This window comes from Schistocerca piceifrons, chromosome 11 (assembly GCF_021461385.2).
Source record: "Schistocerca piceifrons isolate TAMUIC-IGC-003096 chromosome 11, iqSchPice1.1, whole genome shotgun sequence".
Lineage (NCBI taxonomy): Eukaryota > Metazoa > Arthropoda > Insecta > Orthoptera > Acrididae > Schistocerca > Schistocerca piceifrons.
This window is the reverse complement of record NC_060148.1, coordinates 49,975,573-49,991,641: the sequence shown is the minus strand read 5'-3', so window position 1 is coordinate 49,991,641 and position 16,069 is coordinate 49,975,573. Positions and strand designations below refer to the sequence as shown.

Below are 16,069 nucleotides of genomic sequence, written 5' to 3'. Positions count from 1 at the left end.
ACGCTCTTCAGTTTTTTAGAGGCCATATTACGATCTTTAGTTGTTAATGGGTTGGGGCACTTGTGAGGAGGGACAGTTGTGAGGAGCGACAGTTGTGAGGAGCGACAGTTGTGAGGAGACTCGGCCGAACAGGTAGCGGGCGGTCTACAGGGGCACCAAACAGGTTGCGCGCCGCAGTTCAGTACTGCTGTGGATTTAGCGGAATATACCAACAATGAAGGTGTAAGTTATTGGCGGTGCGTAAACGTAAACAAGAATTGTAAAGAAAGACTAACTAGTTTTAGGTGACGGCAGCCATACACGTATTCCGGACGTCGCGGTTAATGAAGTGCGAAAACACGGGGCAAACGCCAAAAGGCGTGCAAAAGAAACGGACACTTCAGTTTCTTCTGTTTTCGCCGAAGAAGTAGGGCCGCTGTTCAATCAACGATACGACATCGTCACATCACCGCCGTCACACAGGAGTGCAAAGCAATCGCTGCAACGCATCAGGCAAAAAAAAAAAAAAAAAAAAAACATGGGATCTACACAAGATCCGACAGATGCTGCAGGAATATTTCAGCAAGAACATCATATGCTAATAAATGATGGGAGCAAATTTTTACTTGCAGATGACAACACAGTACCAAATGATAGGATATTGGTGTTCGCCAGCGAAAGGGGAAAAATCCTGTTTAACAGACTGCAATTCGTTCTTTGTCGATGGAACGTTCAAAAGCACCAGCAAGCAGTTTGGACACTTAATTATTATTCGTGCCGATATTTCTAGCTCTGAGGAGGAAGCAAACACAGTTCCAACCGTGTACGCCTTGCTATCCAATAAAAAGCGAGAAACGTACGATCGCTTTTTCACAGCTGTTGAGAGCAACGTACCTGGATGGAATCATACAGCTATTATGATGGATTTTGAAGCTGCAGTCATCCAATCAGTAACACATTTGTTTCCTGATGCAAGTATTAATGGCTGCAACTACCATTTTAATCAGTGCTTGTGGAGGCAAGTGCAGAATTGCGGCCTTGTTGCTGCCTACAAGCAAAACGAAGAAATTCGTTTTCACATAAGATTGTGTTCCGCTCTCGCTCACATTCTACTGGGCATGTTAGATGATGGGTGGCTATGGGTTCAGGAGAGCACGCCAGATAATGAAAAACTGCAGGATTTTTACGACTATTCCCTTGAACAATGGCTGGATAATGACGACATGCCAAGGGATGTATGGAACTGCGCAGGAAGGCGTCACTGCATCAACAATGTTTCAGGATGGAATCTGAGGATGAATACATTAATTGCTCATCAAAATTTTTACTCCTTAGTAAAAATTCTCAGAGAGGACACAGAATAGACTATCATGGGCACCAGTTTGACTGACTAGTTTTAAATCTAGTTGGGAAAAGAAGAAAGAAGTCTGCAATTAAGACAGATGAGATAGTTTCTAAGGCCCTTACAAGACTCAAGGTTGACGGCAATGTAAAATCATTTCTTACTTGCGTGGCCTATGCACAGAAATTACAATGAAAAGGAAATGGCTGAAGCTACAGTAATACTTGTAAATATTGAAAAGGGGTTCAGTTCACGCTGATCACCCTATTGTAGAAATTGTAAATAAATAATCATCCTATAAATATTGTAAATAAATATAATGGGGGACGAAGAGAGACCTGGACACGACAAAAAGTCTTCTAAATGTCTTTTGCAAATTGTAAAAGATTCACTAATGGAGTATGAAAAGTCATAGCTTTTGTAACAGTCACAATCAGCATTTCTGTGTAGAGAATTTTAGAAACAATGTCTCTTTGAGTGGACAATGAATACAGCTTGTTTCAATTCATAAATTGCATTCCTTAATGCTAATTGCCAGCAGTACTCACATTAGACCTGAGTACACTTCCCTGTGTGGTACGGGAAAATTGAGGTTGATTTCGAAATAATTAAAGAAAAAAGTTTCTACTGAGAACCAAATTCTTTAGTTGGCTCCTCTTATTATATGGTAAAAGGTTGCCACTCCTATCGTACCAAATTTTGGGTGAGGGGTTGAAAGAGAGAAAACATTTTCCGTTTCTATAGTTTCTGTAAAATGCATCGTTAAGTATGAGGTCGAGCGAAAATTATGCCCTTTGTAAGATTAATCAGAACAAAAATTCCAATGAAAAAGTCTTACGCATAACTGTTCTGCGACTAATGATTGATATGATATCGTGGGGGCTAAATGAGCTCTGATTTCTAATTTGACTAAAGCCACTCTTCCTTGCCCAAAAACTTCTGAAATAATGTAGCCTGGCTGCGCTGGGGGAGTGTGAACGTCCCTGGGCAGCTGCCCGGGCCGGCACAAGCCGAGCGCTCAGCCACACCGAGCGGAAGCAGGTGGTGGCCGAGCAGGTGGTGGCGCAGCGTTTGCGACGCACCCTGTGCCGGCCCCTCAGCACCCCTGGTTTCTCGCAACTGTCGCCACATCCCAGTTTCTCACAAGCGTCGCTTCTCACAGGTGTCTACAACTCATTATTTTCATGCTGGAGAGCCTTAGATACTGGATTAATGTTTCGTCACATTCATATACTTTTAGCCACAAATACACAGTTCATAGAATTGTTCTTGTGAGTGAAGCACACCGCAAACAATGTCCACTCTGTTCTCGCATTTCAAACTTCGACAACGTCACTGAAAGCCATTTATATAGCATATTTAATTAGTCTTCACTTTCAGGGCTTGATAGAATGTGGTATACAACAGTTCCACCACCCAAAACCAATACCAGCAAAGTTCATTCGCATAAAAGCACAGTTCGTGTCGGCCACAACAAAGTAATGTTAGCGGCACTTTCACAGTCCGGTTTATTTGCCCTTAAAGTTCGCTGGCGATGGCATTACATACCGCAGTGGTAAAGAGAATTTACAATCTGATAGTTCGGTATCACTGTCCATACAATAAACGTATGCTTTTCACGAAACACAGTACTATTTTTCCCGTGCACGCTTCACAGACACGCCATCCACCATCCCCTCTACTACACAACAACCTTTCGACTCTCGATATCACTATCGCTGTCCCCTGTCTATAGATGTTGTATCGTTATCGTAAATTACATAAACCTTTATAAATGTTATTGACTGCATTTTTCACAATTAATAATATTCCAAAAGAGAACTTTATAAACTTTACCACAGGTACAAAGCAAGAAACATATTTATCCATTGGCAAACGAAATAATCACGATTACATCTTTACATTTAAAAACCACAGTAGAATGTTACATAATCACTATTAGAAATGCCCATATGAACAAAAGAAAGAACAGAAATCTAAAGAAAATCACGAAAAAAATTTATATGCGTAATTAGCAATGCCTTAACAATTTACATTTGAATAACTTGAAATTAAATAAATATACCTATGGCTGGACCATAAACGCGCTCTAACATAGATTATTAAATACATAAACATATTAAATAAACATATATCAAATGAATAGCAAGCAAAAGTAGGCAGGTACGCTAATGTCTCTGTCCTTTCTAAAACACAGTAAATAACTGACCAATTTCTTCACGAATAGTATATATCGGATATAAACAAAGACATAGACAAATAAATATATTTGCAAGCATGCTGCTAACGTTTGTTCGTGTAACTGTGGAGTACTTATGGCCTGACACTATCGATAGTAATCGGCCACTTTCACCTCCAACAACTCGTGCACTATTCACGTTAATTGCCTGCAATTTATACTAATTTAGGTTTACACTAATAGCTTTCTAAAGACACGTCGTTCGAGAAAATCGGATGAACCGTTAAGATTTTGAAAATTCGTTGCTGGGTGTTACTTGTACAATTTACAGTCAGATACTAAACTTTAAACTAATCAAGATATTGAAAATCTGATTACACCATCAGAATCGTCGTGCAAATAATGGTAATGTACATGTTTCTTTCTGAGGTATCATGATACATCTGGATACTATTAACTTCTGTACGAACTGTGAAATGTCGGGCTTCTGTCTCGGGTTTTTCGGCCGACGTCCATCTGATGATTTTACTGACGTTTCGCAAGTACCAGTGGATGGCCTTGTCAAAGCTTCACCCTCCATTGCCGGTGGTGGACTGGAGCCGAGCTTGCGGACGCAAACTACAGGGTGTTTCAAAAATGACCGGTATATTTGAAACGGCAATAAAAACTAAACGAGCAGCGATAGAAATACACCGTTTGTTGCAATATGCTTGGGACAACAGTACATTTTCAGGCGGACAAACTTTCGAAATTACAGTAGTTACAATTTTCAACAACAGATGGCGCTGCAAGTGATGTGAACGATATAGAAGACAACGCAGTCTGTGGGTGCGCCATTCTGTACGTCGTCTTTCTGCTGTAAGGGTGTGCTGTTCACAACGTGCAAGTGTGCTGTAGACAACATGGTTTATTCCTTAGAAAGAGGATTTTTCTGGTGTTGGAATTCCACCGCCTAGAACACAGTGTTGTTGCAACAAGACGAATTTTTCAACGGAGGTTTAATGTAACCAAAGGACCGAAAAGCGATACAATAAAGGATCTGTTTGAAAAATTTCAACAGACTGGGAACGTGACGGATGAACGTGCTGGAAGGGTAGGGCGACCGCGTATGGCAACCACAGAGGGCAACGCCCAGCTAGTGCAGCAGGTGATCCGACAGCAGCCTCGGGTTTCCGTTCGCCGTGTTGCAGTTGCGGTCCAAATGACGCCAACGTCCACGTATCGTCTCATGCGCCAGAGTTTACACCTCTATCCGTACAAAATTCAAACGCGGCAACCCCTCAGCGCCGCTACCATTGCTGCACGAGAGACATTCGCTAACGATATAGTGCACAGGATTGATGACGGCGATATGCATGTGGGCAGCATTTGGTTTACTGACGAAGCTTATTTTTACCTGGACGGCTTCGTCAATAAACAGAACTGGCGCATATGGGGAACCGAAAAGCCCCATGTTGCAGTCCCATCGTCCCTGCATCCTCAAAAAGTACTGGTCTGGGCCGCCATTTCTTCCAAAGGAATCATTGGCCCATTTTTCCGATCCGAAACGATTACTGTATCACGCTATCTGGACATTCTTCGTGAATTTGTGGCGGTACAAACTGCCTTAGACGACATTGCGAACACCTCGTGGTTTATGCAAGATGGTGCCCGGCCACATCGCACGGCCGACGTCTTTAATTTCCTGAATGAATATTTCGATGATCGTGTGATTGCTTTGGGCTATCCGAAACATACAGGAGACGGCGTGGATTGACCTCCCTATTCGCCAGACATGAACCCCTGTGACTTCTTTCTATGGGGACACTTGAAAGACCAGGTGTACCGCCAGAATCCAGAAACAATTGAACAGCTGAAGCAGTACATCTCATCTGCATGTGAAGCCATTCCGCCAGACACGTTGTCAAAGGTTTCGGGTAATTTCATTCAGAGGCTACGCCATATTATTGCTACGCATGGTGGATATGTGGAAAATATCGGACTATAGAGTTTCTCAGACCGCAGCGCCGTCTGTTGTTGAAAATTGTAACTACTGTAATTTAGAAAGTTTGTCTGCCTGAAAATGTACTGTTGTCCCAAGCATATTGCAACAAACGGTGTATTTCTATCGCTGCTCGTTTAGTTTTTATTGCCGTTTCAAATATACCGGTCATTTTTGAAACACCCTGTATATGTACTTGGCGCGTCAACGTCCGAGGGCTTCTCCGCGGTCATTTCCGGTGCGGTTCTCCTCTTGCTACCTGCGACGGCTCTTCGCTACAGTACGGGAAGCCAGGATCCGTTTACCTCAAGGCTTTCCTCTTTCTTGTTCAAACTGTTCGCGTGTTTTTGTATTTCCACAGCTTCTCTGAACAAGCGCGTGTGATAGTGCTTCTCTACAGCCAGAACTTCCGTGTCGGCGAATTTTATCACGTGGTCGGTCTCATTCAGTGCGTGCTCTGCCACGGCCGATTTCTCCACCTGCCCCAACCTGCAATGTCGCTTATGCTCTTTGATCCTGGTGTTAATGGATCGTCCAGTCATTCCGACATAAACTTTTCCGCATGTGCACGGTATACGGTATATTCGCGACATTGCAAGTGGGTCCCTTTTCTCCTTCGCCGATCTAAGACACTATTTGGTCTATCTTCTCTGTTTGAAAATCGTCTTTACGCCATGTTTGCGCAATATACGGCCGATTCTGTCCGTTACTCTGCGAATGTAAGGCAGAAAGGCCATACCCGACATTTCTTTTTCTGATTCCTTCCTTCGCCGATTGTTTGGCTCTGTTACACTTCTAATACAGGGTGAAAAGTATTTAAACCGACAAACTCTGTGAGGTTGTAGGGGACATCAAAACAAATATTTTTCCCTAATCTCATTTTTTCCTACGAGGATTATTTAAACCGGTGGAGGCCGTATTACGCTCTTCAGTTGTCAGAGATCGTATTACGATCTTCAGTTGATAGAGGCCGTATTACGATCTTCAGTAGTTAGAGGGCGTATTACGCTTATCAGTTGTAGGCAACTGCTGTCCACCAGTGTAGTAGTGCATTGTCTCTGTTTACTAACGGAGTGATACACCTGGAGTGTGAGCACACTGATATGGTTGGTGCGTACTACGTAGCGCACCACAACGGACGAGCTGCACAGCGGGTTTATCAACAACAATGTCCTAATCGCCGTATCCCGCATCATACGACCTTTGCTGCTGTGTACCAACGTCTGCGTGGGACCGGGTCATTTAGCAGATTACCTGGACAGGGACGCCGTCTCAAGGTAAGAACGCTGCAATTTGAGGAAGCGGTCTTGCAGCATGTGGAGCGGGATCCTTCAATCAGCACTCGTGCAATTGCACGTAACATGGGGACGAATCAGAAGAATATAAGAACAGTCCTTCGAGAGCAAGTGTTACGTCCATTTCACTTACAGCGTGTCCACAACCTGGAACCAGCTGATAACCCACCCAGACCACAGTTTTCGCAGTGGTACCTGGAACAGTGTGAAATTCATCCTACATTTCCATCCTCTGTGTTGTTTACCGATGAAGCAAAGTTCGGGTGTGATGGAGTCTTCAACATGCACAATTCGCATGTTTGAACCCACATGCCCAGTTACTAGCGCTCATCAAGTGCGGTTCTTCGTTAATGTGTGGGTCGGTGTTGTTGGGGACTGTTTAATTGGTTCGTATCTGCTACCTAGGCCATGAAATGGCAGGCACTATTACAATTTTCTCGCCAGAGCATTGCCAGAATTGCTGGAAGACGTCCCGCTCCCTACAAGACAACGCATGTGGTTCCAACATGACGGGGCGCCGGCACATTTCAGTCGTCGTGTGCGTCGATTCCTGGACCGACGGTTCCCAGAAATGTGGATTGGCAGAGGTGGTCCTGAACCGTGGCCTGCTCGATCCCCAGATACGTACCCTCTGGACTTTTTTGTGTGGGGAGAGATGCGCAACCTTGCTTACGCAACTCCTGTTGCATCAGAAGAGGATCTGGTTGCCCAGATAGTAGCAGCAGCAGGAACAATTCAGGATACTCCTGGGGTTTTTGCCCGTGTCAGGCAGAACACGATCCTCCGGTGTAACCTTTGTTTACATGTCAATGGAGGCATTTTTGAAAATCTGCTGTAATTGAAATTTGGTTATGTTAATGTGTTGTCATAAAAAAATGGAAAAGTGTTTGTTGGTTTGATTAATTTGCCGCCAGAGAACCCTTCCTCTACCGGTTTAAATACTCCTCATAGGAAAAAATGACATTAGGGAAAAATGTTTTGATGTCCCCTACAACCTCCCAGAGTTTGTCGGTTTAAATACTTTTCACCCTGTATTAGTTAGTTTCGATGTGGTGGCCTTATTCACAAAGGTTCCCCTTCCAGAATCTCTACAACTTATCAAAAGAAGTTTTGACAAAGAGAATTCAGCTTTATTCAAACATGTTCTGACCTCTACATACCTCTTATTTAACAACGAATTTTTTGAACAGACGGACGGAGTCGCCATGGGTAGTCCCTTATCCCCTCTGGTGGCCAATTTATTCACGGAGCACTTCGAGGAGACGGCGCTTGAATCTGCTGACTTGAACCTCACGGTATTCAGGAGGTATGGTGATGATACCTTTGTAGTTTGGCCCCATGGTGAAGATAACTTGCAAGACTTCTTAAGACATCTGGACTCCCTCCACGATCAAATAAAGTTCACAATGGAAATTGAAAAGGAGGGATGCCTTCCTTTCTTGGACATTCTGGTTCGGCGCAGAGTGGATGTCACTTTGGGACATGTTTATCGGAAGCCGACGCACACGGATTTGTATTTACGTGCAAATAGCTGCCACCATCCTGCCCAATCGACGAGTGTTCTCCGAACTTTGAACCAGTCTCCCGTGACTTTAGTCGCCTTAGCGCGTGATGTAACAGAAGTAGCAAAGGAGCATTTCCGTGCAGGTGCTTCGCGAGTGAAACGCGGTTTCTCAGCATCCTGGTGATGCCCTCGCGGCGGTCAAACAAACTTGACATCATTCGTGCTACCCTTCTTTGTATTCTAGTATTTCAATGTCTCCTGTATGTTCGCACAATTGGTCGGTAAACAACCCCTTTTGTAGACCGACTGCATCTTACCAGTGTGCCACCGAGGAATCACTGTCTGCCAACTGCTTAACTTACAACTGAGCTTGTGGGATATATCCACGTCATGTCCTTCCAAATTGTTGCACACAGCTATATTGTATGAGCTGACTGTACAAATGTGACTCGTTAACACTGCAGTCATTGGGTACTACGTTGTTTACGTTTCCAAAGGCTCACAGCTATATACTGCCTATCTTTGCACCATTCTTAAATTTCATCAGGATTTGCTTGGCCTTTTTTTACACCTTATTTCAAACAGTAATTCATAACGGAGAACTACGTCATCTGTAAAAAATCTGACCTTACTTTTCATATTAGATGTGTGAAGCCATTAACACACAACATGAGGAGAAAGGGTCCCAACACAGTTCGTTGGGGCACGTTGTTGTTGTTGTTGTTGTTGTGGTCTTCAGTTCTGAGACTGGTTTGATGCAGCTCTCCATGCTACTCTATCCTGTACAAGCTGCTTCATCTCCCAGTACCTACTGCAAACTACATCCTTCTGAATCTGCTTAGTGTATTCATCTCTTGGTCTCCCTCTACAATTTTTACCCTCCACGCTGCCCTCCAATACTAAATTGGTGATCCCTTGAAGCCTCAGAACATGTCCTACCAACCGATCCCTTCTTCTGGTCAAGTTGTGCCACAAACTTCTCTTCTCCCCAATCCTATTCAATACTTCCTCATTAGTTATGTGATCTACCCATCTAATCTTCAGCATACTTCTGTAGCACCACATTTCGAAAGCCTCTATTCTCTTCTTGTCCAAACTATTTATCGTCCATGTTTCACTTCCATACATGGCTACACTCCATACAAATACTTTCAGAAACGACTTCCTGACACTTAAATCTATACTCGATGTTAACAAATTTCTCTTCTTCAGAAACTCGTTCCTTGCCATTGCAAGTCTACATTTTATATCCTCTCTACTTCGACCATCATCAGTTATTCTGCTCCCCAAATAGCAAAACTCCTTTACAACTTTAAGTGTCTCATTTCCTAATCTAATTCCCTCAGCATCACCCGACTTAATTAGACTACATTCCATTATCCTCGTTTTGCTTTTGTTGATGTTCATCTTATATCCTCCATTCAACACACTGTCCATTCCATTCAACTGCTCTTCCAAGTCCTTTGCTGTCTCTGACAGAATTACAATGTCATCGGCGAACCTCAAAGTTTTTATTTCTTCTCCATGGATTTTAATACCTACTCCGAATATTTCTTTTGTTTCCTTTACTGATTGCTCAATATACAGATTGAATAACATCGGGGAGAGGCTACAACCCTGTCTTAATCCCTTCCCAACCACTGCTTCCCTTTCATGTCCGTCGACTCTTATAACTGCCATCTGGTTTCTGTACAAATTGTAAATAGCCTTTCGCTCCCTGTATTTTACCCCTGCCGCCTTTAGAATTTGAAAGAGAGTATTCCAGTCAACATTGTCAAAAGCTTTCTCTAAGTCTACAAATGCTAGAAACGTAGGTTTGCCTTTCCTTAATCTTTCTTCTAAGATAAGTCGTAAGGTCAGTATTGCCTCACGTGTTCCAGTGTTTCTACGGAATCCAAACTGATCTTCCCCAAGGTCGGCTTCTACTAGTTTTTCCATTCGTCTGTAAAGAAGTCGTGTTAGTATGTTGCAGCTGTGGCTTATTGAACTGATTGTTCCGTAATTTTCACATCTGTCAACACCTGCTCTCTTTGGGATCGGAATTATTATATTCTTCTTGACGTCTGAGGGTATTTCGCCTGTCTCATACATCTTGCTCACCAGATGGTAGAGTTTTGTCAGGACTGGCTCTCCCAAGGCCGTCAGTAGTTATAATGGAATGTTGTCTACTCCGGGGGCCTTGTTCCGACTCAGGTCTTTCAGTGCTCTGTCAAACTCTTCACACAGTATCATATCTCCCATTCCATCTTCATCTACATCCTCTCCCATTTCCATAATATTGTCCACAAGTACATCGCCCTTCTATAGACCCTCTATATACTACTTCCACCTTTCTGCTTTCCCTTCTTTGCTTGGAACTGGGTTGCCATCTGGGCACTTGATGTTCATACAAGTGGTTCTCTTATCTCCAAAGGTCTCTTTAATTTTCCTGTAGGCAGTATCTATCTTACCCCTAGTGAGATAAGCCTCTACATCCTTACATTTGTCCTCTAGACATCCCTGCTTAGCCATTTTGCACTTCCTGTCGATCTCATTTTTGAGACGTTTGTATTCCTTTTTGCCTGTTTCATTTACTGCATTTTTATATTTTCTCCTTTCATCAATTAAATTCAATATTTCTTCTGCTACCCAACGATTTCTACTAGTCCTCGTTTTTTTACCTACATGATCCTCTGCTGCCTTCACTACTTCATCCCTCAAAGCTACCCATTCTTCTTCCACTGTATTTCTTTCCCCCATTCCTGTCAATTGTTCCCTTATGCTCTCCCTGAAACTCTGTACAACCTCTGGTTCTTTCAGTTTATCTAGGTCCCATCTCCTTAAATTCCCACCTTTTTGCAGTTTCTTCAGTTTTAATCTACAGGTCATAACGAATAGATTGTGGTCCGAGTCCTCTTCTCCCTCTGGAAATGTCTTACAATTTCAAACCTGGTTCCTAAATCTCTGTCTTACCATTATATAATCTGTTACCATTTAGTATCTCCAGGGTTCTTCCATGTATACAACCTTCTTTCATGATTCTTGAAACAAATGTTAGCTATGATTATGTTGTGCTCTGTGCAAAATTCTACCAGGCAGCTTTCTCTTTCACTTCTTAGCCCCAATCCATATTCACCTACTACGTTTCCTTCTCTCCCTTTTCCTACACTCGAATTCCAGTGACCCATGACTATTAAATTTTCGTCTCCCTTCACTATCTGAATAATTTCTTTTATTTCATCATACCTTTCTTCAATTTCTTCATCATCTGCAGAGCTAGTTGGCATATAAACTTGTACTACTGTAGTAGGTGTGGGCTTCGTATCTATCTTGGCCACAACAATGCGTTCGCTGTGCTGTTTGTAGTAGCTTACCCGCATTCCTATTTTCCTATTCATTATTAAACCTACTCCTGCATTACCCCTATTTGATTTTGTGTTTATAACCCTGTAGTCACCTGACCAGAAGTCTTCTTCCTCCTGCCACCGAACTTCACTAATTCCCACTATATGTAACTTTAACCTATCCATTTATCCTTTTAAATTTTCTAACCTGCCTGCCCGATTAAGGGATCTGACATTCCACGCTCCGATCCGTAGAACGCCAGTTTTCTTTCTCCTGATAACGACATCCTCTTGAGTAGTCCCCGCCCGGAGATCCGAATGGGGGACTATTTTACCTCCGGAATATTTTACCCAAGAGGACGCCATCATCATTTAATCATACAGTAAAGCTGCATGCCCTCGGGAAAAATTACGGCTGTAGTTTCCCCTTCCTTTCAGCCGTTCGCAGTACCAGCACAGCAAGGCCGTTTTGGTTATTGTTACAAGGCCAGATCAGTCAATCATCCAGACTGTTGCCTCTGCAACTACTGAAAAGGCTGCTGCCCCTCTTCAGGAACCACACGTTTGTCTGGTCTCTCAACAGATACCCTTCCATTGTGGTTGTACCTACGGTATGGCTATCTGTATCGCTGAGGCACGCAAGCCTACCCACCAACGGCAAGGTCCATGGTTCATGGGAGGGCGTTGGGGCACATCTAAACTTATTTCTATACGTCGATGGCTTTGAATTCGAGATAACATACTGCCTCCTCCCTACACACATAAAAAATATCTCTCAATCCAGTGAGAAACTTCGCTTGATACTTCACACTACTGACGACTGTAGTTTCGGCAATAAATAGTGGTGGTGGTGTTGTGTTGTAGCTCAAAATATATGGACTATCATACAATAACGGGACTGGCAACTAACGTGCTATACATCGCAGTTGTTTATGTTGAGGCTCAGATGGTACATCCTGCACGTACTGTCGTTCCCTGCAGGTCTTCCTGTATTTCGCTACAGTTTTCTAGCATTGCAACCCCCGACAGCATCATGAGCGAAAAGAGCCGGCCGGTGTGGCTGAGCGGTTCTAGGCGCTTCAGTCTGGAACCGCGTGACCACTACGGTCTCAGGGACGAGTCCTACCTCGGGCATGGATGTGTGTGATGTCCTTAGGTTAGTTAGGTTTAATTACTTCTAAGTTCTAGGCGACCGATGACCTCAGAAGTTAAGTCACAAAGTGCTCGACTCAACAAGTCCTCTGCAGAAGTGTTGAGGCACGCTGCCTTTATAGCTGCCCAATGTGTTGCCAGTGCATTAGTTTGAGCACGAGCTGACCTCTCAGTTGTGTCCCATGTACGATCGATGAGATTGATGTCGGGCGATCTGGGTAGCCAAATCTTTGGCTCAAATTATCCAGAATGCTCTTCAAAGTAATCACGAACAACTGTGGCCCGCTGACGTGGTCATCCATCAACATTACATCGTTCTTTGGGAACACGATGTCCATGAATGGCTGCAAATGGTCTCGCTTACGCTGTGCAGAATCGCATAGACTTCACACCTCGACTGGTCAGTTTTCCTCTGCTAACTGATTTCAGTCGATTTTCTGTCCCGCGGCTTATCTGACGTCTAAGGTTCAGATCCTTGAGTGGTATGCCTGTAATGTGCTGGGTGGCCCATAAGTTCTTCAGTGATCTGACTGATGACGGACGGATTTCTCGCTTGCAGATCTACACCTACATCTCCAACAAGGTGGTCGGGCTGCTGCTGAGGGCGCGGAAGCAGAAACTGGTCGACTTTGAAGGCGAGACGCTGTTTCAGGTGAGCCACACGTTTTTCTTATTGCTTTATTTCTTAATCCTGGCGAGATTGTGAGCATTACGCTCTCTCTTACGTCTAGCACTCTACACTCTTTATACTATGTTCACATAAACGACACGTGGTTCTACGACAGTATTTCCCACTCTGCACCAGTTACTTTCTTAAAAATTTTATCCGTTATGGATGGGACATCGTGGACGCTAAAATAATGTTGAAGTGTACTGAACCGCCTTACACGTAGCAGAATCGCTGGAATTGAATTGGGATGGAGCAGGCCTACATCGTGAGAACCGATGTTATTCAATCTGTATATTGCGCAAGCAGTGCAGGAAACAAAAGAAAATTTTGGAGTAAGTATTAAAACCCGTGGAGAAGAAATAAAAGCTTTGAGGTTCGCCGATGACATTGTAATTCTGTCAGAGACAGCAAAGGAATTGGAAGAGCAGTTGAACGGAATAAATAGTGTCTTGAAAGGAGGATATAAGATGAAAATCAACAAAAGCAAAACGAGGATAATGGAAAGTAATCGATTTAAGCCAGGTGATGCTGACGGAATTAGATTAGGAAATGAGACACTTAAAGTAGTAAAGGAGTTTTGCTATTTGGGGAGCAAAATAACTGATGATGGTCGAAGTAGAGAGGATATAAAATGTAGACTGGCAATGGCAAGGAAGCGGTTCTGAAGAAGAGAAATTTAACATCGAGTCTAGATTTAAGTGTCAGGAAGTCGTTTCTGAAAGTATTTGTATGGAGTGTAGCCACGTATGGAAGTGAAACATGGACGATAAATAGTTTGGACAAGAAGAGAAGAGAATAGAAGCTTTCGAAATGTGGAGCTACAGAATAATGCTGAAGATTAGATGGGTAGATCACATAACTAATGAGGAAATATTGAATAGGATTGGGGAAAAGAGAAGTTTGTGGTACAACTTGACTAGAAGAAGGGATTGGTTGGTAGGACATGTTCTGAGGCATCAAGAGATCACCAGTTTAGTATTGGAGGGCAGCGTGGAGGGTAAAAATCGTAGAGGGAGACCAAGAGATGAATACACTAAGCAGATTCAGAAGGGTGTAGGTTGCAGTAGGTACTGGGAGATGAAGAAGCTTACACAGGATAGAGTAGCATGGAGAGCTGCATCAAACCAGCCCCAGGACTGAAGACCACAACAAGAACAACAACAAAATTAAAATTATTTACAATCTGCGGTCAGTTCCCTTTAAACTGTCTCTTCCTACCATGTGCTTCAATATCATTCGCCCTGTCGGTAAAGTGAAAATAAAATACACTAAAGAACAAAAGAAACTTGTACACCTGCCTAATATCGTATAGGGCCCCCACGAGCACGCAGAAGTGGCGCAACATGACGTGGCATGGACTCGATTAATGTCTGACGTAGGGCTGCAGGGAACTGATACTACGAATCCTGCAGGGCTGTCCATAAATCCGTACGAGTATGAGGGGTTGGAGATGCCTTATGAACAGCACGTTGCAAGGCATCCCAGATATGCGCAATAATGTACATGTCTGAGAAGTCTGTTGGTCGGCGGAAGTGTTCAAAATCTGGAATAGTGTCCCTGGAGCCAGTTTTTAGCAATTATAGACGTGTGGGATGTCGCCTTGTCCTGCTGGAATTGCCCAAGTCTGTCTGAATGCACATTGGAACTGAATGGATGCAGATGACCAGGCAGGATGGTTTCGTATGTTATTGACCTAAAATATTATCAATTAAATCAAAAAGAATTTCGTTTTATTTACGAAATGACTGTTACTGCTAGTTAACATGTTGTTGTGGTCTTCAGTTCGAAAACTCGTTTGTTGCAGCTCTCCATGCTGCTCTGTCCTCTGCAAGTCTCTTCATCTCCGAAAAGCGACTGCAGTCTAGACGCTTCTGAATATGCTTACTACTGCATTCATCTCTTGGTTTCTCTCCACAGTTTTTACCTACCACACTTGCCTCCAGCACTAGTCATCCCTTGAAGTCTCAAGATGTGTCCTGTCAACCTATAGTTAGTTGCCACAAATTCCGCTCCTCCCCAGTTCCATTATCCATGTTTTTCTTTTGTTGCTGTTCATCTTATATCATCCTTTCAAGACACTGTCAAATCCATTCAATTGCTCTTCCAACTCCTTGGCTGTCTCTGACAGAACACAATGTCATCGACAAAGATAAAAGTTTTTGTTTTTTCTCTCTGAACTTTAATTCCTTCTACAAATTTTTATTTGGTTTTTTTACTACCTGCTCAGTGCACAGTTTGAATAACTTCAGAGATAAACTACTGCCCGGTCTCACTCCCTTCTCAACCACTGTTCCCTTTCATGCCTCTCGACTCTTTTAACTGCCATGTGCTTATTTTATAAGTTGTAAATAGCTCATTTGCTCCCTGTACTTTGCCTCTGATACCTTCATAATTTAAAACAGTGTATTCCAGTGAACAGAGTAAAGCTTCCTCTAAGTCTCGAACTCCTATAAAAACAGGTTTGCCTTTCTGTAAGCTATCTTGTAAGGTTAGCTGTAGGGACAGTACGCTTTGTGTGTTCCTACATATCTGAAGAATCCAAACTGATCTTCTCAGATTTCGGCTTCTGCCAGTTTTTCCATTCTTTGATGAAGAATTCGTTTCAGTATTTTGCAACCATGCAGTATGAATTACGATTAACATT

At 43.1% G+C, this 16,069-nt stretch overlaps 1 protein-coding gene across 1 annotated transcript in view; it reads left to right on the top strand.

The window, feature by feature from the left end:
- The window catches only part of LOC124720402 (actin-binding Rho-activating protein-like), a 193,365-nt gene that overhangs the window by 172,134 nt on the left and 5,162 nt on the right, over positions 1–16,069 (top strand). The window contains exon 4 of the mRNA XM_047245740.1: positions 13,315–13,407. Coding sequence (XP_047101696.1) covers positions 13,315–13,407 — 93 coding nt within the window. The remainder of the gene's footprint in view (positions 1–13,314; positions 13,408–16,069) is intronic.